Consider the following 22,497-nt stretch of genomic DNA (forward strand, 5'->3'; position numbering starts at 1 on the left):
AAGCGATAGAGAAATGATATAAATAAATAAATAAAAACCTTCACATCGGGTTTCATGTCAGGGAAAAGCTATTTGTGTTTCAGCTCCTTTTTTAGCCCATGTTTAAGTTGCACCATTCCTCAGGTGTGAAATTATTTCTGCTTTCTTTGCATTCTGCTTTGGATTCTCTCTCTCCTCCCTGACCCCCTTTGTGGTTTACTATTTTGGATGGATGGGGGTCTTTCAATGAAAAGGGCAAATGTGCTATGTGCAGAACCAGAATAACTTATCTGACAGCAGGGATCTTTGGGGCAGCTTGCAGTAAGAATTGGTTGTTTAGAAGATAACATTTGGAGCTGAGTATTTCTCCCATCAAAGGGATGTAGTTCAAGGGCAGATAGCATCCATCATGATTCGAGGGACTTCAAAAGAGGTAAGCATCTTAGAAATGCTCACCAGCCAATGGCTTCTAATCAGTTCTGCAACCTGTCTTGAGAATGATCTTCAGCCCAACATTTTAATCTCTCAAAGGTTTCCTTGCAGGTTTATAGAAACCCTATAATCCCTGAGATTGCACCTTCTGATTCCAGGCCTTTTCGTGTTAAAGGTGGTACACTACAATTGGCAAAGTCAATCTAGTCAACACAAGGAAATCATTAAAATGCATTATTGGTCCTTGGATCTGAAGCAAGACTAGAGCTTTGGTGTCTGGGCTCATCTCTTAAGTGGATACCACGTTGATTTGACATATCACAAATGAGTATTTCTGCTTTATGCTCCCTCTTATCTTTACCAGTCCTTTTTCGCAACATTGGACAAGTTGCTTAAGTGGAACTCAGCAAGAATGGAAGAAATACAGCTTACTCACTCATCTAGTGAAATCTGCTCCTGCCCATAAAAACCTAAGCTTCAGTAAACCAGTTGTCTGCATTTCTTGCTGCAATTTTTAAAAGAAGCATCTTCCAACCCTAGTTTTTGCTGAAGATGCTACATACTTGATTTGTAAAGGTGTTTTTGTTTTTTAATGCTTATAATGTTACCTGGAGAAGTGAGATTTAACAACTGGAAGATAGTGATCAAAGGAAACATAGATAAAAGGGTTGCAGAGGTTAGTCCGTGAATGTAGGAGTAAAACATTTGGGCGACTTAAAGTACTTAAGTCTCATTTTCTTAGTGGATGACTTCCAAGCATTTTACTTGTAGAGGCCTTTAGAACATTGTAGGTTACACCTTTTATTAGAACTAATACAGAAATGGAAATGAAGGACTTTGCCTGCCATTGTTTAGTTCCCCATCCATAGGTCAAGGATCTGGTCTAAAGCATCCCTGTTGCAAAGAACGGTCCACTTTCAACTTCAGTGACAGATTCCCTTCTTTGCCGGACTTTGATCTTAAGAAGCTAACTCACTAACTCCTTCTGCCTTCGGGATCAAGTCTGCTTCAAGTCATTTAATCAGTATTTTTTGACATATTCTATTGGGCTAGAGATTTCATGTAAGTTCAGGCAATTGGTTTCTATGCTTCTTCACTCCTGGAGTTCAAAAATTCTTCCTAATGTGAGTCTTAGCCCTTTGTGGGTGCAGGATGTTGTCATCTCATATTGGAGAAAAGCTCAGCCTTGTTTTTGAGAAGTCTTATTTCCCATTTCTCTCCTCCAAACTGAACATATTGGTTTTTCCTCCTGCTATTTATGGGTGATCAGTTTTAGGCCTCTAATAATCTTTATTTTGTTTCTATGGATACTTCCAGGTGTTTTGTCCCAAATGGATGTGACCAGAGTTGAATATGACACAAACATCATCCATTTGAATATATTAGGAGACTTAGTATGAATCACCTGTCCTTTCTTACTTATAATAACCTTTTTAATGCAGCACATGTGATATTGGCTTCCTGCCAAACTGTTTCTTTGGTTCTAAAACTTACATTCATGCCCACATATTTTAATGTTGTAATTCCTCCTTGTGCCATTTGCGGGATACAGGGTAGTTCCCTGAGCTCTTCCTCCATAAATATCATCTTCCATGTTCGGGAACAAACTATAGAGAAAACTATTTCTAGACTAGGGCAAAGAGGCACCGTTGCTCTGAAAATAGGCCAAATACTCAAGAATGTAGTAAACCCCCTCCCCCTTACATTCATTGAAATGATGGTAAGACATTCATGGGCAATACATTTGGATTGAGATCTTAGGTGGTGCAATGGGTCAATCCATCTGGCTTTGAACCAGAAGGTTGGTGGTTCGATCCCACCAAGGGACAATTGTGGACAAGATTCCACCATTGCAATGGGTTGAGCTATATGGTGTTGGGGGTCCCTTCCAATTCTACAGTTCTATGATTCTGTGAGGTTAAGAGGGGGTTATTGGTAAATTGAGGGGGAGAGCTGGTGAATAGCAGTTGCAAATAACATTTGCTATATCGACTAATATTGTGTTTGCAGAGCAAGAAGACCCTGTCCCCAGGGTTACCCTGTGATAGTTTCCCTTTCATTATATATGTTTCAAGTGCATGATAAATATCATATTGTATGTTGGCCAAAATGTTTGTTCATTCAACTGTCAGAGAAGCAGAGTATAAAGGGATATTTTCCTCAGTAAATAGTTTCACTTAATTGAGCCAGCAGTATTGCAAGCAAGGCAAGTTTGGCTTTTTGGCCTTGAAAGCGCATTTAAATACACAAAAGAGTGTATGCAGCAATCAGAGCTTTCCATTTATTTTTAAAATTTACAGCCTTTTGCAGCTTCTGGGAATTTAAGAAGCAGCTTCGATGGCTGAGGAGGCGAGACTGTAGTTGCCTTAAAAAGAAAAGTTAAAATCTCTTATGCGCATGTTGAGTGAGCCGCAGACTTTTTGGGATTGCATCCATTGACTCTTTAAGAAACTGTTTGCTTCTGTATTTGGAGGGAATGAGTCACGAGTCCGCGGAACTGCTAATATTAAACAAACTGATTGCTGGCAGTGAATTGTGCTTGGATGGTATTTAGGTGTAGGGTTGCTGAGGTTGTGCACCCATGACTGTGCTGGAAAAATATCCTAAGCCTGAGATCCACATATGGTAGAAATGCAAAATAATGTTAATGATGGTGTTGTTGTTTGCTTCATTTATGAATTGTTTCTGTTGAAGCAATTTCACAATACAATAAAAGCATGTATAAGACAACAGCATATATAAAAAATTCAGATCTAACACAGATACTGATTAGGATAAAAACCACCGCTTAGCAGACTTGCTGAAAGAGGAAATGGCGTCTTCATAATAACCCTCTTAAGTTGAGGAATGTTTTCTCCTGGTGCCTAAAAATATATAATGAAGGCGGCCAGGCGAACTTCCCTGGGAAGAGCATTCCACAAATGGGGAGCCACTGCAGAGAAGGCCCTTTCTCGTGTTGCCACCCTCTGGACCTCTCGAGAAGAGGGCACATAAAAAAGGGCCTCAGAAGATGATCTCAGGGTCTGGGTAGGTTCACATGGAAAGAGGCGATCCTTGAGGTATTGTGGTCCTAAGCCACTGTAGACAAAGATTGGAATAATGGGCAAGCTGTCCTTTGAGGAACACCTGCCAACCATTATTGATCTTTGGTTTGAGGGACCCCTGAAGAGTTTTTGGGCAACCCTAGGGATCCTTGGAACATGGCTTGTAAGCTACTCTACTCAAGTATATATATAGTTACGGATGTATCTACTCTACTCAAGTATATATATAATTATGGGTGTAAAATTTCTGGAATTTTCAAGACAATTTGCCCCTTTTGGAAGAAAACTGAAACTTTTGGAGAAATTGAAATATATCCATTAATTGCTTTTTTATGAAACCTAAACTTATTTCACTGCTTTAACTTGAAACACATCATTTTTAAGTTGACATACAAAGTGATACTGTTTGATATGTTCACTCTGTTTAGTAGTAGAACTTATTTCCAGGATAAGGGCCTGAAAAGTATATGTTCCTTAGTTTTGCAGAAGCAAAATTGCAGGAGAGAGCTGGTGTGTGTGTTTATATATTTCCCTTCAGTCAAAACCAGTTCCTAGAGTAGCTTATGAATATTTGTGGTAAGACAATGCTTGCTCCCCAGGCTTACATTTTAAAAGGCAGGGCGGAAAAGGGACTGGGCACTATTTTTTACTTATATATAAAGCATTAACGAAAACGATGTAAAAAAAAAAAATCTTAATTTTTTTTTGGCTGATATTTAGATAAATATTTTTCTACCTTTATAGGATACAAAATTATGGATAATAATGGAATATCTTGGCGGAGGTTCTGCTCTTGACCTTGTAAGTAATCAGCTTATAGTAATGGAACTAAAGGGTATTTATCTGAATTTGCAGTTCTTTCTATGTGCATTATAAATTCAGAGTGATGTACAGTGATGTCCGACTGCTTAAACAGAAAGACATCCAACTTCTTTTCTTTCCTCTCCAGCACTCCTGCACCCCAAAAACTGCTCTGGTGTGCCCCAACCCTCCAGGTCAGATCTTGAGAGTGCATAGGAGGTGCAAGGGGGAAGTTGGGAAGAAGAAAAGTTTTTCCTACACTGGATCTCCCCAATAGGAATTTACCATATTTTTTGCTCTATAAGACTCACTTTTTCCCTCCTAAAAAGTAAGGGGAAATGTGTGTGCATCTTATGGAGCGAATGCAGGCTGCGCAGCTATCCCAGAAGCCAGAACAGCAAGAGGGATTGCTGCTTTCACTGCGCAGTGATCCCTCTTGCTGTTCTGGCTTCTGAGATTCAGATTTTTTTTTTCTTGTTTTCCTCCCCCAAAAACTAGGTGCGTCTTGTGGTCTGGTGCGTCTTATAGAGCGAAAAATACGGTATTTATTTGTTGCATTTATTTCCCACCCTCACTTTGATGATTCCAAGCCAGCTTCATGTAAGCCTCATAAATTTGTGCTAACTAACTTTAGTAAAAAGGTAAATTTATGTACCTGAACCATTAGTTCTTGGCTTAATAATACAGGAAAAAGTACTTTGATTGTGTCATTTGATTTTTATTGGAATAAATGCCCCATTCTTAATCATCTTCCTTGGATATTGAATAGGAAAACTGTGAGCCATGATCCGCTGTAATAAAATTGGAATAATGATGAGTGAGCAGAGGCTGTTTGCCTCAAATGGCTCTGTCCTCCTAGAGCAGCCCAGTCAAACACGGAGAACTCCACAAGTGATTCAGTATTGAACTGATTATAGGGGAGCAGTTTCCCTTCCAGCTGAATGCCTGATTCTTTGGCACCCTCCCTCCGATTCCTCGCAGCCTTCCTCCCAGCCTATCCCAGTTCCCAAGGGGAAAAGCTTACACCCCGAGTTGGCTTTTTGTAATGCCACTGTCTGAGAACATGAATTTGCAGAAATGGTCAAAATAAATACTTCTGTAGTTTTGTGTCGTTGCTGATTGCTCACGTTTTCTCCTCTATTGTGTATGAAGTGTCTAAAATTCTTGACTTCAATTTCCTCACCCGCAAAGGTTTATCAGCTGTATTTGTGCGACATTTATCTTGGAAAAATAATCTGTTGTGTTTTCTCCTAGTTAGAACCAGGGTCTCTTGATGAAATCCAGATTGCTACGATATTGAGAGAGATTCTGAAAGGCCTTGATTATTTGCATTCAGAAAAGAAAATCCACAGAGATATTAAAGGTAAAACTTTGTAAGGTTTGTGTTTCAAACGCTTTGGGTTGGATCTAGTCTTAGTCATGGTTAGAGTAGACCCACTGAAATCTAATCACAAAAGCTAGTCCTTATTTCTGTGGGTCCTTGACTAAGCCAACCTGTTTAGCTTAAACATTCGAACTCAACATTCTTTTTTTTTTTAAAAAAAATATTTTCTAGCTGCTAATGTGCTGCTGTCTGAACAAGGAGAAGTCAAACTAGCAGATTTTGGTGTAGCCGGACAACTAACTGATACACAAATAAAGAGAAATACCTTTGTGGGTACACCGTTTTGGATGGCACCAGAAGTAATAAAACAGTCAGCGTATGATTCAAAGGTAAGATTAAAGGAGGACTGCTTAGGGTTCAGAGTTGGGCCTGAAATTCTTTTCTTCTGTTGTCTTTGTTAGGTGAAACAATATTATTCTGCCATGCTGATATTGAGACACACACACACACACACACACACACACACACACACACACACTGGTACCTTGGTACTCAAACGGCTTGGCTCCCGGACAAATCGGCTCCCGAACACTGTAAACCTGGAAGCCAGGTTGCGAACATTTTTCGGAAGCCCAATGTCCAGCGTGGCTTCTGCAACTTCCGATTGAGTGCAGGAAACTCCTGCAGCTAATCAGAAGCTGCACCTTGGTTTTTGAACGGTTTCTGGAGTCGGACTCCCGGAACGGATTAAATTTGAGAACCAAGTACCACTGTATACTGTATATTTTCTGTATATAGGTTTGTATATATACTGTATGTTTTATTAACACTTATCACAGTACAATAAAAGACAAGCTAGGCCCAACCACACACACACACACACACACACACACACACAAGAAGAAGAAGAGAGAAGAAAAGAAGAAAAGATAGAAGAGATAAAAAGTACATGATTCTCTCTCCCCAGTATATCTTAACTTTTGTCCCAAACCGAAAAGGGCGTGTCCTCCCAGCTGTCACCTGGGAGCGTTCCTCTCTTCTCCTAGCCTCTCATCCTGAGAGATTTCTGCTTCCCTGTCTCTCACACAAGGACCTTCAGACTGTACATCACACTGAAATTTTCCTAGGAGGATTTACCTGGATCCCTTTTGTATAGCCCTTATTGCGCATGCAGGTGTTTAGGATTATAATATTTCCAGAATTGTTACGTAAACGGGTTTGAAAAACAGACCGCTCATGTTTATTTTGAGTGCTTATTTCGAATACCTAAAATTAAGATGCAGAGGGAAGGGTGTGCTTGTTTAATGAATGATCAGTCAGTGAAATGAATGAAATGTTGCAGTTGGTTTCAACGAAAGGGCTCCCTTTTTGCCTCCCTCCTGCTGTAAGTAAGATGGCTTCTGTGTTACAGGCAGATATCTGGTCACTGGGGATAACAGCCATAGAGCTTGCGAAAGGTGAGCCTCCGCATTCAGAGCTGCATCCCATGAAAGTTCTCTTCCTGATCCCAAAGAACAACCCACCAACGTTAGAAGGAAACTACAGCAAACCTCTGAAGGAGTTTGTTGAAGCCTGCTTGAACAAGGACCCAAGTTTTGTAAGTTGTTTTGGTTTTTCCACACCCCATATACCTTTGGTCATGTTGCTTAACGCACATGTGGGAAAATGGAAGACTGAACTGTTGATAACATTTGAACGTTTTGTGTATTGTATATACTTTTTTTACAACAAAATAATTTTATTCTGATACATCCCTGTTTTTTGTGGAGCTTTATCGTGAAAATGTCTGCCTTTCTCATTCCCATGTTAACTTTTAAAAAATTGATTACACATTGAATTTAATAATAATAATAATAGTAATAATAATAGTAATAATAATAGTAATAATAGTAATAATGTTGTTTGTACCCAGTGTATCCAACTGGGTTGCCACAGCATTTCATTCAAAACAGCCTCTTTCAGTTAAGATAAAGGAGAATTGAGAGGGTTTCTTTCAAATGCAAAAATCTTCGCCAAAACCATGTTCATTTCATGTGGGTTTCACTACGAATAAATTCCTATGTCCCACAAATAACCCAGAGATGCATTTTAAATAAAAGGGCACATTCTACTCATGTAAAAACATGCTGATTCCCGGACCGTCCAGATTTAGAAGCTGGATCCGGCCCCCGGGCCTTAGGTTGCCTACCCCTGCTATATGCTGAGAAAGGAATAAAAGTAATACAGGAGAATTAATCATTCATTAGCCACAAATACACATTTCTTAGAATATACCAATGCCTGGTGTCTGTCTTCAGTAACTATGTGTTTAGCATTTTGGTGGACTTCAGTTTCTTTTTCTAAGTTTTCTCCTCGTAAATCAGCTGAAGTGTATTAAGCAAAGCAACTTGCTTTTATTTTTAAGAGACCAACGGCAAAAGAACTGCTGAAGCACAAGTTTATAATACGGAATGCAAAGAAAACCTCTTACTTGACAGATCTCATCGACAGGCATAAAAGATGGAAGTCTGAGCAGAACCATGATAACTCCAGCTCTGAAGATTCAGATGGGTAAGTGTGAAAGCGGGAGAATACTGCAGATGCGGTGGGGAAAGCTTCAAAAAAAATACATATCTTGGACATACTCAAAATTAAACTGCTAAAAAGTAACGTAACTTTAAGAGTATAGTCGTACCTTGAATTCCAAATGCCTTGCGAGTCTAACATTTTGGCTTCCGAATGCCACAAACCCGGAAGTGAGTGTTCCGGTTTGCAAACGTTCTTTGGAACCCGAACGTCCGACGCGGCTTCCAATTGGCTGCAGGAGCTTCCTGCAGCCAATCAGAAGCCACGCCTTGGTTTCCGAACGTTTTGGACGTCTAACGGACTTCTGGAACGGATTTCGTTCAGCTTCCGAGGTACCCCTGTATATACATAATCCTTCCTTTTTCAATTCTTTGGGTAACCAGAAATAACTCTGGAGGAGCAGTCACCTGTGATCTGAAGTGTGGGAGAGAAAGTTTTAATTAAAGTTGGATTTTAGAAGTAAAAGAACATGAGGACAGCAAGTAAGAGATCAAGACAAGGAATTTTTTTTAAGAGTGCATTTCTTCGGGTTTTTTTGGACTATTTGGGGTAGCAACAACTTAAAAATTAATTCCCCCCCCCCCATGAAGTGTGGGAGGGATACTCTGAAGCAAGCATGCCCCAAGCATGGCACCCTCGTGTATAAGAGAGCCGTAGGACAGAATTTTAAAAGTGCTGTTTTTAAAGGCTACGTTGCTGAGATTGGGAAGCCTCTAAGAATCTCTTTTAAGGACTAACGACATTGTTGCTTTTGCAAAATAGTTACCACTGGGTTGTAGAATATGTATCTCTGCATTTCCTTTACAATTCATTGTTACTGATTTTCATAATGTGAATTAATAAAGCTAAAAAATGTAAAAAAGTCCAGCACCTCCCTAAGTTCTGAAGTTCTGAACAGTGTTTCCGGGCGCTGCTCTGGTTGCGCCAGAAGCGGCTTAGTCATGTTAGCCACATTGACCCAGAAAAACTGTCTGCGGACAAACGTCGGCTCCCTTGGCCTGTAAAGCGAGATGAACGCCGCAACCCCAGAGTCCTCTGCGACTGGACCTAACTGTCAGGGGTCCTTTACCTTTACCTTTTAAGATGTATAAATCCAGAAACGGATCATGGAGCAGATTTGTAATTTATGCTAGATGTAATAATTCTGGTGCCTAATTATTAAAAACCTATTTCAGACCGCTTTTTCTTCCTCTAAAAACTTAGAATTTTGGTGTTGGTTTAAAGTAATCACGTTCGAGTTTGCCAGTTTTATTAATGGCTGATGGCGATCATATGAATAATGTGATTATTTTCTTTGCAATAATCCATGAAAAAATATTTGTGCTAAAGGGAAGCAGATGGCCAAGCCTCGGGTGGCAGTGATTCAGGTGACTGGATATTTACAATCCGAGAGAAAGATCCCAAGAACCTCGAGAATGGAGCTACTCAGCTACACGAGTGGGAAAGGAACAAGGTATTTATAGACACTGGAGGAAACAAGAAACTGAAAGTATTTTAAGCAGCAATGCATGCTTTTCAACTTTCATTATCCCAGCTTACGGCTCTTACATGTGAGGTTTCAGGCTGTACCCTGCATGCAATGTTCCTCTTGCTTAACAGGACTTGCTCTTCCTCTTCGTGCAGCCACAAAATTAGCTCCAGGAGGTGCCCTAAACCCAGGGGTAGGCAACCTAAGGCCCATGGGCCACAAGCTGCCCACGGGGGTTGTTAAACCGGACCCTGAGCTGCCCCCTTGGTGAGTCTCCACGTGCTGCTCTAAACCGGCAGAGCACAGCGCGGGAACTTGCTTCTGCAGCGCAGAAAATCGCGTCTGCGCAGACGCTGGAAATTGTGTTGACGCAGACGCCGGAAATCACAGGCATGTGTGCTCTCACACACGCACACGATCCGGCCCATGGGGCGATTTCTGCTGGGGTGAACCGGCCCAGGCGAGGTAAACCTTGCCAACCCCTGCCCTAAACTTTGTGGAGCAGTCGAGGTGGTGTGCAGAGGGCTGCAGGAGGAGAAGAGGGAGACGTTCCATTGCACAAGCAGGTGTCAAATTCCTGTGAAACGAAATGGGTTTGGGGAACTTCTGGCCCATGGGCCAATTTTGACCTGGCAAGGGTCCCAGTTTGGCCTGAGAGGCAATTTCCCCCAAACCATGTCCACTTACCCCAGACCTGACCTTATATGTGGTGTCAGATGTGGGGCAGATAGACACAGCCGGAACCTGATCGCATAGCCAGTCCTTGCAGAAAGCAGCTTTGCCAGCCCTTTGGAAGTACAGAAAAAAGGGCTTTCAAAGCAGCAGTTTCCTGTGTGCTCTACTTCCTGTGCCAAGCATAGGGCTGGCAAAGCCCCTTTTGCTGTGGTTCCCCCGTGCTTGACAACCAACCGGGTGTTGGGCATTTGGGAACAACAGTGAAAAAGGGGCTTTGCCAGATCTCTGGGACAAGTAGCTGGCAGATGGGATATTTTTAATGCTATCCCTATCACAGAGTCTGTCTACCCAAACCTGTGATTGCTTTGTGCAATGCTGCGTCTGATGATGCAAGCAGCAGCCACTGTATTAGTGCCGCTGAAAGATATTCCTGGGTTGGCATGTGGCAGTGATGCTGCAGTTGTTTGCCATCCTCAGTGTGCCGGTTTACGCATTAAGCATGTGCACATGTGTTCCTGTAATGTCTTCCCTTGCTTTGTTTTATATTTTTGCAAATAGTAAACCAACTCCTTCCTGAAGTTTCATCAGATACATACTTCCCACCCACCTCAAATTTAACTTATTTGGTATTGCACATCTGAAATATTTCATAATCCTAAAGTACACTTTGCTACATAGTTAATTGTCTGTTTAACTACATTTCCTTGTTATTTGTAATAGAACTTTTGTTATGTGATATACAGAAGGAGTTCCACTTGTTCAAAATTGAATTTCAGCTTGCAATAATGCATTAATGAATTCTGGATGTATTTGTACTCGGAAGTGTGTGTTGCATAAAATGTAGAATATAGGAAAAGAATGAGAAAATGTTCAGTATATCTATCTCGCTTGATGTATTATGGAATTCTTTATTTTTTCTCCCAAAGGAAAATACCATTCAAAGGCGTCCTTTATCTCGGTGCTTATCAACAATCATATCGCCATTATTCACAGAGGTAAATTTCCATCAGGTTCACCGTTTTCCAGTCAACGTGAGGACCACTTTCCTTGTGGTCGGCCTTCCTGGTTGGGGGACTCATGCCGGTGGTGGGTGGGGCCAGGTACAAAATGGGCGGAGCAAAATATGTGACCCTCCCTTTTGTATAGTAGGCTACATTCCTGACATTCAAAAGTCTCTCTATATACATACATTCTTCCCTCTTGGCAAGCTAGAGATGCTTTCGCCATTTAAGGAACCATTCCAGCCAGGCAAATGCTTTCAGAGAGACTGCGGAGCCTGGCATGGCGAGATTTGTGGTCTGGGTAGGAGAGGCAGGGCCTGGGGAAGCGTCCCAAGCAACAAATAGAGTCTGTGTATTGTGGGTTAAACCATTGAGCCTAGGACTTGCCGATCAGAAGGTCGGCGGTTCAAATCCCCGTGACGGGGTGAGCTCCCGTTGCTCAGCCCCAACTCCTGCCAACCTAGCAGTTCGAAAGCACGTCAAAGTGCAAGTAGATAAATAGGTACCACTCCAGTGGGAAGGTAAACGGTGTTTCTGTGTGCTGCTCTGGTTCGCCAGAAGCGACTTAGTCATGCTGGCCACATGACCTGGAAGCTGTACGCCGGCTTCCTCGGCCAGTAAAGCGAGATGAGCCCCGCAACCCCAGAGTCGGCCACGACTGGACCTAATGGTCAGGGGTCCCTTTACCTTTTATTTGGTCCTGAGCCTGGTGTTTCCCACCTCTGCTTTAGAAATGATGGGAGAAAATACAGGAAAACAAATGTAATTAGTTTTGCTTCTTTAAGTACATATAGGATAAATGAAAGATTTTGTTTTTAAAAAAATGAGAATTAGAGCAGGGTTTCCCAAACATGGGTCTCCAGCAGTTTTTGTACTACAACTCCCATCATCCCCAGCTAGCAGGACCAGTGGTCAGGGATGATGGGAATTGTAGTATAAAAACAGCTGGAGACCCCAGTTTGGGAAACCCTGAGTTGCAGTGATATTTTGATCCCTTCATATTGGAAACAGTAGTAGTAACAATTAAATATCTATATAGCCCTGTTCAGAAGCTCAAAGACTATCCTGTCTTTGCAATAACTCCGCAAAGAAGGTCAACAGCATTCATGCTGCACAGCAGATGGGATGCTGGAGCTGAGATAGAGCAGCTTCCTAGCTTAAGGCCTAGGGGGATTTTGGGAGAGATATATGTTTGAACCAGGACTTGATGCTGAAAGGCACTAGGGCATCCTTTCCACCTCGCCTGGCGATGATGGGGGCTGTAGTCCAGCAATATCTGGCAAGCTCCATGTTGGGGAAAGGTTACATCATGGTAGCAGCAGGAGATAGACTGTCGAAACTTGAATATAATATGCACCAGAGTTGGGAGTACACATTACTGCCTGCAGAGTACTTCATAAAGTGGGTATCTGTCCATCTTCTGGTCTTCAAGAGTTAGAGCAGAGTTTCCCAAACCCACAGAGTTTCCCAAACCCACAGATCCACCTGCGTACCCCACAGTGCCAGAGAAGCACCTTGTGGTGTGAGAGGCGCCAACCATTCCCCATAACACACACACACATGGCTGCTTTTTATATATTAGCTGTGTCTTCGATTCTGCAGTTTTTATTTTGCTGGGTTAAAACTGTTAACCACTCTGAGTCTTGGGCATGAAGTGGCAAATTCCTATTAGGAGACGAAAAAGGACTCTTTCCCAATGAAAAGGTAGCCTAGTGACTCACTAAATGTGTTCATTGCCATTAGAGGCAATTTATTTGTGCGGTGAAATTACTTTCCTTTTTTGGCACAGCAGCCTCCTGGTTACTTCTGTGAGTTCCTGGTGCTTTTAAAGGGAACATATCGTTCAGGGAGGGAGATCAGGATGGGAAAGGCTATTGTGCTGAAAATAAGGGACATGACCCTGCTATACATGTGTCTGTGTAGAATTTTGCACTGCATTATGGCTCTTAAACCATGCATTTATAAGCAGTTGTCAAGTTAAAGCCCTGCTCATGCTTTTAGAGATTCCTTGAGATTTGCTTGATAACATACAATAGTTTCAATTTATGTTGTAGATCTCCATGCAGTCTGTAGACCTAAAGTGTGGCGGTACTTCATTTTTTAAAAACCTCTTTTGCTCATTTAGATTGTATACGCATTTCAAATTGTTACATGGCTAACACCCTTTTTTATTTTGATTCAGCTGAAAGAGAGGAGTCAAGCTTGCGGGGGGAACATGGGATCCATAGAAGAACTGAGAGAGGCTATCTATTTGGCTGAAGAAGCATGTCCAGGCATTTCAGATACCATGGTGACAGAGCTCGTGGAGAGGCTTCAGAGGTATAGTAAAGCCACCTAGCCGGAATCAGTATTATCCAATTCAGTGTGATTCCTTCAACGTAAATGTATCAATGGTATCCTAACTCACATGGCCAAAGAATATGAAACCTGAATTCTCTGCCAGGAGATGTGAATTCTCCTAGCAGAAATCCCTGCTTGTTTGATCTCATGCTTATTAGGTAATATTGTATGATTTAGTAAGTGGGGTAACATTCCTACAATCAAGAATCATAGAATCATAGAGTTGGAAGAGACCACAAGGGCCATCGAGTCCAACCCCCTAAAGAATGTCACAGGGCATAAGTTATTAGCAGAACCATTGACTCTTTAATCTAAGGAATAGTCTTGAGTTATTCACTAATTTACTGTTTGCTACCAGATTGGGTATACAGTGGAACCTCGGTTGCCGAACGCTTCAGAAATAGAACGTTTCGGCTTTCGAACGCCGACAACCTGGAAGTGAATGCTTCCATTTTCGAACTTGCCTTGGAAGTCGAACGGCTTCCGAGGCGGGTGGTTGCTCCATTTTCCCCCAATGGATTTTGCTGACCCGCAATTGCGCCTTGGTTGTCAAAACGTTTCGGAAGTCGAACGGTCTTCCAGGAATGAATTACTTTCGACAGCCGAGTTTCCACTGTAGTGGCAGGTTTTAAGACATCCACAAACTCCAGATTTGAGCAAATGTCTTATGAGAGCATAGCAAATTGCAAAGAGAGTGAAATTACCAGAGCATATGAGGGGCAGGGGAGGGCCAACTGGGCACTTTTTAGAACAGCGTTTCCCAAACTTGGGTGTGTTTTGGATTGATTTTGGAATCTTCTGAGGTTGCCTCCATCTCTAGAGCCACAGGCTTGAAAAGAAGCTTGATCACCGGTTTTGCTTTCATGACACCATTTCTCCCCCCCCCCCCCAGGTATTCAGTAACTGGAGGAGGAAGCACATCATCCCACTAAAGTATTGTTTCTTGGCGTTTGCTTGTTCGATGTGGCTCCTATAGGCACCTCCTCAAATGCTGGTCTGCCACTGTTGCTTTCAGTGGCGAGCTCTCCAGTATGTGGACATTCCTGAAGGTGCAGCAACACAAATGGACAACATAGCAAGGGCATTGTTTTTCAGCTCTGTATAGTATAGGTTTTTTTTAAAGAAAAAACAATAATGCACATATTCAAAGGAGGTATCTTTTTAAATTTCTGAGATGTATATTTAGGATTACAGTTAGGAAACTAAAGCTATTGTGAAATCTCAGGTATCTTGCTTTAAGTCATTGGTCTTCAACTCAACGATCCAGATTCAGAAGCGATTTATGTCTCAATCCAAAAGTGGGTGCCCCAATGGTACGGCCACTGTTTTCTTTCAGGGTCTTATTTTAACAAAATGCATAAGATTGGGAGATGAAATAAAGGGGTGGGGTGGGGACGAAGTGGGTATCATATTTTAGGTTGGGATTTAAGATGGATCTCGGACCTGAACAAGTTGAAGACAACTGCTTTAAGTCGATGAATCTGTGAATTGGAAAACATACCATTGGCTCTCTGTACAGATTTGTATATAGTCACTTTTTTTACTCAAATCTTGCTCAATGTGCATATAGAATCCCTCTGTACAAATGGCCAAGTTCTCTGTAGATGATGCTAGTGAGGTAAATATTTTGGCAGGTCACAACTGATTATTGGCTTGCCTTTTGTTATATGACATTTTCGAACCGTATGACAAGAGGTTTGATTTGACCTTGTATTTGTAGGTCAAAAAGCTGTGCTATAAAAAAATCTGGTTTGTACCTCAGATGCAAAGTTTGCTCTAGTTTTGTTACACGGTGTTATTCTTTTTATTAATCTAGAGTTGGGTTTCTAATCATGGTACGACATTGATTATTTCAGTTTCCTGAATCACTTGGTTTGAGGTTCTCTAATACTTGTTTGCTTTAGTGGTTTTTTTTTTATCAGTCTAAATTGTGCCAATCCAAAGTCTGAATTCAGTTTTATTAGGGTTTTTGGTTTTTTTAAACTTCCTTGTAAAATCAGAACATCTCATACAACTAAATTAAATATTTTTTTTTCCTCTTGAAACACCGCTTAAGAGATTCTGGCTGGATAATGGCAATTTGTAAGATGGTGAACTTAAAAACAATATAAAATATATGAAGCTTATGTATATGAAAACTTTTAATCATGATCATTGAGAGATACATTTGATTTAACTTGGTATCCAAGATCCATTGTTAAGGGGGAGAATACTTGAAATTTCATCAAAACTTAAAATAGATATTCTCACTGCTGTACTTTAGTTAAATATCTGTATATTTGCTTGTTACATCTTTTGTGGTTCATCTTCTGAACTTGGCCTCTTTTACAATGGGCAGAAATCAGTAGAATGTCAACATTTTGCCTACTGGGAATATTTTTTTGTAAATGCTGTATAAATATCTGATAAGATATTCCATTGATTCTATTTGTTTTCAAGAAATTCCTTGAGGGGAATGGAATACATCCGTGTGAAGATGTAGTTCTCAAGAATTATTAAAAGGGGCTAACAAAAGAAAATAGGTTGCTGACAATGACTTATATCACAATCCAACCATGTCTAGTCAGGAGTAAGTCCTATTGATTTCAGTGGGACTTGCTCCTAAGTAAAGGAGGGTAGGTTTGCAGCTGTAGTCAACATTTTTAATATTTCACAGTTCCGAGTGAACGTGAAATCTTTGTTTTAGTCTTCAGTAATATTAAACATGTTAAAGTCCAACTTGAACTCAGAACGTACCCTTTTGAGTCCAACCATGCCTGATCACACCTCGAGTGAGAACTTCCTATGCCATATGGACTAAAGATGAGCACCAGGTGTGAAAATGCACTTCCAACACTTATACCATATTCTGCCTGCTAAAATGGTCTGATGTAAACTGATTCTGCTACCTCCTCCTCCTCTATAGGGTTGCCCCTAATGCTCCATGAAAAGACTTCCATGAGGGTTGGAGCGCTCTAATGATTGCGGTGGGCTGTGACACGAGGCACAAAGAAAAGGGGGGAATCTTGTAAAACAGAGAGGAGGTAACCTCTGGAAGTGAGACCAGCCTGCCTGAATCATATGAGCAGAGTACTGGTGGAAAAGAGGCAACTTTTAGTCTGAAGAGGGTACCCTGTGGGAAAACTCCTCATACACACGTGATCCAGTTTCCAGTCTACATGGAGCCTAAGACCTAACAGCATTTTCCAAATGGAGCTTCTAGAAATTATTTGTGAACAATCTGTTACTGTAAGAAAAATAATTGCAATTCACTTTGTTAAGAGTATTCACAGTTTGAGACTGAGGCAGAAAACTCTTTTGAAGATTTGGGCATTGGACTTCAAGAGACACCTTGACCTTGGCCTTTTTTTTATTGGTAGGTTTTTTTGCGGCACTATATTTGCATAATTGGGCAGATCGTATACAAAGATGGCTTTTAACAGAGGTGTTTAGTTGAAGACTTGCTGAAAGATTTAGGGATTTGCACCCAATCGTATGCCTACTTACCCAAGTCCCACACTGAATTCAGTTGGATTTGCTCCCAAGTAAACATGCATGGGATTACAGAACAATAATTTTGGGGGGTGAGGATGTCGTTGTGGTGTCCTGCTTATACAATGGACTGTACTTCGGCGGGGTTTCTCTTCCTCCTGTGCACCTCCAAAATTTGCTTGCAGGTGGGAGCTGTAGGAGGGAAACTCCTGTTGCGTTTGATGTCATGATATTCACTCTTACCCTCCTGTTAGAAGATAAAGTAAAATTGCAATTCTCTTCTGGTTATGATCAAATTCGGATTGTAGTTCCAAATCACCTCTCAAACTTTGCTATATGTTTTTTACTTTGGCCTTTTAAGTTAATGGGTGTCACGTTTTAAACGTTGTATTAGAATTGTGCTCTTCTAGGGAAATGCAACATTGCAATGTATGATTTCTGCATTTTCGACGTGCATGGTGTAAGCATATGCTTCCTGGTGCGGATGGGAATTGCACTTCAAAACCTCTAGAGAGCACCATTATGGGAAAGGCTGGAGTAGCTAATACAGCTTTTCGTCCCTTGGCCAGGGGAGGTTTCGGTCTTAAAATATTCTTGCTAGTGAGCACCAAACACTTCCACAGTTACTCTAGAAATTTCCCACTTTTTCAAGATTTAGTATAATTAGGGCGCTAAGCGAGTTGTAAAAACAAACCCAAACAAAAACAAAGTCTTTCGAACAAGAAAGGCTTCCTGTTTGTGTGGGTCGGGTCACTTTTCACATGTTTTATTAGAAATCTGCTTCTCTTGCCGTTGCACTCTTGTAGTTGGGTGTAGGAGGTTAGGTGGCTGTTGTGTTGGTGCACAGAACTTCTGGTGAAATAGTGAAAGTCTCCTGTTTTCTGATTAGGTGCCATGGGCTCTTTGGTTCCCCCAATAGTTGGTCGTTTTGGGAGTTGCATCTGGTCTTGTTTTGTTCTTAATCGTCATGTAGCGTTTTGTATTTTTGGTACCTTGCAGCACGGGCGTTTTTGTTAACATCTTTAGGGGAAGTTCAGAGGTTTATTCTTCTAGTTGTCCCCTCCACGCAGCACACCCACCTCTGCTTACTGATTGGGGCGGGTAATGTCTGTCTTGGCTTTTCTACATAATGATGATTAGCATGATTACCACTTCTGTCACCCGTTTTGAAGAGGAAGGATCACGGCAGCTGCAGGACTGTAGATCCTTAGACCTATTCCTACACCTCACCTTGCTGTCGCCATTGCAGAAGCATCTGAATTGGCCCCATATTTTCTTTATAGACATTTGCTACTGAATTGAAGTTGCAAATGCACAGTGGGGAAAAGATTGGAAAAAGGATTGCCCCATGACACCAGTTGTCGTGTTTTCATTGGCTATAGAGTCCTCTTGATCAGATGCATGTAGGATTATCAGTTAGCAGATGCACATACATGTAACCAGTGTGCCCAAATGTAAGAGATATCAGGTCTGCAAAAGCCCTGGTGGTGGGTCTTTTATCTGTTTGGATTCTGCAGACTTTCATCTGCCTCTCATGTTTCGTGACCTTTTGGTGCTACTGATTACAACTTTTCTTCTGTACATCTAGAAGACCCTTTATGCATCTGATAAAGTAAACACTGCCATAATCAATTTAAAGCAACGGCGTAAGATTTACACTTTTGTAAATAAATAATCCAGAAATATTTTGAAACGGAGAATTTTCCACTTCTAAAAACAAGTTGTTCCGTAAAATTAGTAACATAATAAACAGATACAGAACTAGTTAACTTATGCAGTATCAAGAGTTGAAATTATTATTAATTATTATTATTTTAGGTACGATCCCTTGGGAGAATGCATGCATATATAATATAAACACATAGTTTTTGGGTGTGCAGAAAATTAGCGTTGACAGGTTTCAGTGCCTTCCCCTAAAACTTAAACCATGTGAGGTGACATATGCTATTAAGTCACAAATAATTTTTATTGGAATATTTTATGTAAACCTTTGAATTTGTTCCGACTATGACATTTAAACACATTTGCTTTATTGACTCCCCACCCACCCCCACCCAATATTTCACTTAATACTTTGGGCTGTTGGGGGGGGGGAATTGCGATATTTATACAGCACATAAAATCATCTCCTTTTACTCAAAATGTAAATTAAACATACTAAAGCAGATCTCCATCAATTTAGGGCATCAGAAAGTTCTCTGGAATTCCCCCCCCCCCCCCGGAAAACCTAATTGAAAGTCTTCCAGTAAGCATACATCACTAAGAACATAGGACATTGCCTTATACTGACTCGGATCATTAACTCTGTCTAGCTCAATATTGTCTATATCAGGGATGGGGAGCCTGCAGTCCTGCGGATGTTTTTGGAACAACTCCTCATATCATCCCTGACCAATGGCTCTGCTGGCTGGGGCTTATGCACTTCCAACAACTTCAGGAGGGCCCAAGTTTCCCTCCCCCAGATTGCATTGTTCCAGAGGTTGTTTTTTCCCCTGCCCTACCTGTAAATTGCCAGGGATTGAACCTGTGACCTTTGGACACGCAAAAACGTGTGCTGTACCCTACATGGTCCAGGAGAGCTTACGCCACAATAAATCAATAGAGATGTGACAGTACTGTGTTTGCTGCAGCAGGCAGCTACCCCGTTTGAATCCGTTACAGTAAAGTGGAGTTTATCTTTAGTTCATAAGCAAAAGGTACAGTAAACAGACATGGGGCATCTTTCCGTATAAAATCAGTTTTGGTGAGGAAGGCAGACCTTAACATATCAGGCCAGGGTGTCTGTTAACCAAGTACATGCTAAGAATATGTTGCATATAATAAGGAGGAATCACTTGGCTATGGAATTTGCCCAGGTGGTTACTGCCGCCCTCAGCATGTGTTGGATTCTTTTTACAGGCAATTAAAAGAATTTCCTGGCTGGATCAGATCAAAACCTAGTCCAAAGCCATCTGCCTTTAGGAAATACACAAGCACAGCAATCTGTTGATAACTAGCCGTTCTCCTCCCTCCCCCGAGTGTCTGGTAATTGGGTATCTATTGTCTCTGTACATGGAGGTCTCATTTTTAGCTATTGTGAGGAAATACCCAATGAATAGCCCCCCTTATCCTTTTATCAAATTCTATTTTCTTCTGTAATGCTGTTCTCTATTTATAAGCCTGTATAAAAATTGCTTATGGTCACACATCAAGCTGTTCTTCAACTCCTTGTATGTTACATGACACAGAAATAAAGAAACGCAACAATTTTGGGTGTGTGAGTGTGTTTATGGGCAACATTATCTAGGAAAACAGTTTCCAGTAGTTTAAGGAACACGGGGAGAGAAGGGACAGCATAGTGGGGATTCAAAGCAGCTCATTTATATGTGCATCTGAGAATTTTGAAACTTTATAGCCGTGATGCGCAGGAATTTTACTTATATACAGGTAAATATACATTAATTTGTGGTTGCTTGTTCCTGTAGGTTGCTGTCATATGAGAAGGTAAGAAACGATACTTGTCTAAATTAGGTGGGAGTGGTAAACCCAGCACAAGGGAAAGGTGAGGGGTTCACACATAGCACAATTACAAATTGCAACTAGATGTCCCTCGTTTTGCACTCCTGGGGTGTATGTTGGTTGTTTTCGTTATACTGAAAGATGGTGCCTAGTTAACCTGGACTGAATAGCTTGCAGGCATGTTTACAAGACAGTCACTCTATTAGTTATGCTAAATTAGCATGTACAGATTGAAAGTAGTAAAAAGCAAAATCAAACTTGGTTTTCTTATTCCCTAAAGGAATACCACTGGCAAGTCATGTATTTTGGCATTTCTTAAAAATGAGATTTTCGGTCTTCAAGAGTTCAGCATCATACTGTTTTTTAAAGTAGGGGTAGAGAAATTTGACAGATTATTACCTTAAAACTATTGGGTTCTTTAAGACGTTGATATACTTCATTCCCTTTTCCAGTAAGCTACATTCTGAACCGTTTTTGCACATTGTGAAAAGGGCAAATGTTGCGCTTTCCAGCTGGGCTACATTTGATAAAAACATTTAAGGATGTTGTGTCTAATTGCTTTCAAATGTATATACACAAAATGTGGATTGGTTTCTAGTAGCATTTCTAAATAAAGGTGTGGAAACATACCCCACGAGAGAGAGAAAACGATTCTTCCAAAACTCACATCTGTTACTGTCTTTACTGAACCACAAATTACTGCCACAATTCTTGTACCAGACAGCTGTTGACATGTTAGACCAGCTTTCAGATTCCCCTTCTCAACCTTCACAGGACATCAGTGTTCTAAATATTGCACAGGTTAATCATGTAAACTGTTCACCTTGCAGAATTTTATGTACTGGAACATAATTTGTGCCATGGAAGAGTAGAGAGAACCTTCCGACCATATTTGAAGCAAATGCTCTCCGCTTCTGGTAAGATGAAATGAGCAGTCTACAGCCTTGCTTGGTAACTTTAATTTTTAGAAGTAAAATGTGTAGAAACACTGAATAATGTAATTAAAATTACCCCTCCTTGCTTTGAGACTGCCCCTTATGAACATTTGAAGGCTGTTAATGCATACATAGGAAATACATTTCTTTTAAAAAATGGCAGTTTACTAATTAATCACTTTGAGGGGTTTGTCTGAAAGAAAAGGCATTTTGCTTTCCAAAAATTCTATTATTTCTGGTGCAAATCTTTGAGGCAAGGAAATCGTCTTTTGGCACTCCAAGGACAATATTTTAATACTGGCACAAGCTAAAAAAAAAAACCACACCAAAGGACAAATACGAGACAGTCACTTGGCCGATAATAGTAAACAACCCTGCTTGAGGCAATATTACAAAAAGCTGCTCCAAAACAAGTTTTTAAAAAAATGAATTTATGTTTTTACTGAACTTTAAAAGGAGAAAGAATTCAAATGTCCTCTAGAAAAGCAGCAATTGTTGGAATGAACAATTTGGAGTTCAGTCATCAATAAGCATGGGATTCCTCGTGACTCAAAACGTGGATGCGCGAGGCTGGACTAGTGGCACTTCGGATCACCTCCATCCATCTAAGCGATACAAAAACAAAAACGAATACTTAATACAGTGCTTTTCTCCTTAAGATTTGGTGTGCCTTTTAACACATGAAATACAGTGGTACCTCGGGTTAAGTACTTAATTCGTTCCGGAGGTCTGTTCTTAACCTGAAACTGTTCTTAACCTGAGGTACCACTTTAGCTAATGGGGCCTCCTGCTGCTGTGCCACCGGAGCACGATTTCTGTTCTCATCCTGAAGCAAAGTTCTTAACCCGAGGTACTATTTCTGGTTTAGCGGAGTCTAACCTGAAGCGTATGTATCCCGAGGTACCACTGTATTGTACAACACGCACACACCTCAAGTATTTTAATCCAGTGGGATACAGTCATA

General features: G+C 41.0%; 2 protein-coding genes across 7 annotated transcripts in view; one reads left to right on the forward strand and one right to left on the reverse strand.

Annotated features, from left to right (window-relative positions):
• STK24 (serine/threonine kinase 24) overlaps positions 1-20,346 on the forward strand; it is a 37,202-nt gene extending 16,856 nt beyond the window's left edge. The window contains exons 3-11 of the mRNA XM_081003177.1: positions 4,200-4,256; positions 5,511-5,619; positions 5,812-5,969; positions 6,992-7,177; positions 7,985-8,130; positions 9,475-9,598; positions 11,215-11,283; positions 13,472-13,608; positions 14,522-20,346. Coding sequence (XP_080859303.1) covers positions 4,200-4,256; positions 5,511-5,619; positions 5,812-5,969; positions 6,992-7,177; positions 7,985-8,130; positions 9,475-9,598; positions 11,215-11,283; positions 13,472-13,608; positions 14,522-14,561 — 1,026 coding nt within the window. The 3' untranslated portion in view covers positions 14,562-20,346. The remainder of the gene's footprint in view (positions 1-4,199; positions 4,257-5,510; positions 5,620-5,811; positions 5,970-6,991; positions 7,178-7,984; positions 8,131-9,474; positions 9,599-11,214; positions 11,284-13,471; positions 13,609-14,521) is intronic.
• The window catches only part of FARP1 (FERM, ARH/RhoGEF and pleckstrin domain protein 1), a 188,656-nt gene continuing 186,505 nt past the window's right edge, over positions 20,347-22,497 (reverse strand). For all 6 annotated transcript variants that reach the window (XM_081002981.1, XM_081002980.1, XM_081002979.1 and 3 more), the window contains exon 27: positions 20,347-22,138. In XM_081002981.1, the coding sequence (XP_080859107.1) occupies positions 22,057-22,138 (82 nt within the window). In that variant the 3' untranslated portion in view covers positions 20,347-22,056. The remainder of the gene's footprint in view (positions 22,139-22,497) is intronic.

This window comes from Podarcis pityusensis (genome assembly GCF_964106645.2).
Source record: "Podarcis pityusensis genome assembly, chromosome: 4".
NCBI classification, from domain to species: Eukaryota; Metazoa; Chordata; class Lepidosauria; order Squamata; family Lacertidae; genus Podarcis; species Podarcis pityusensis.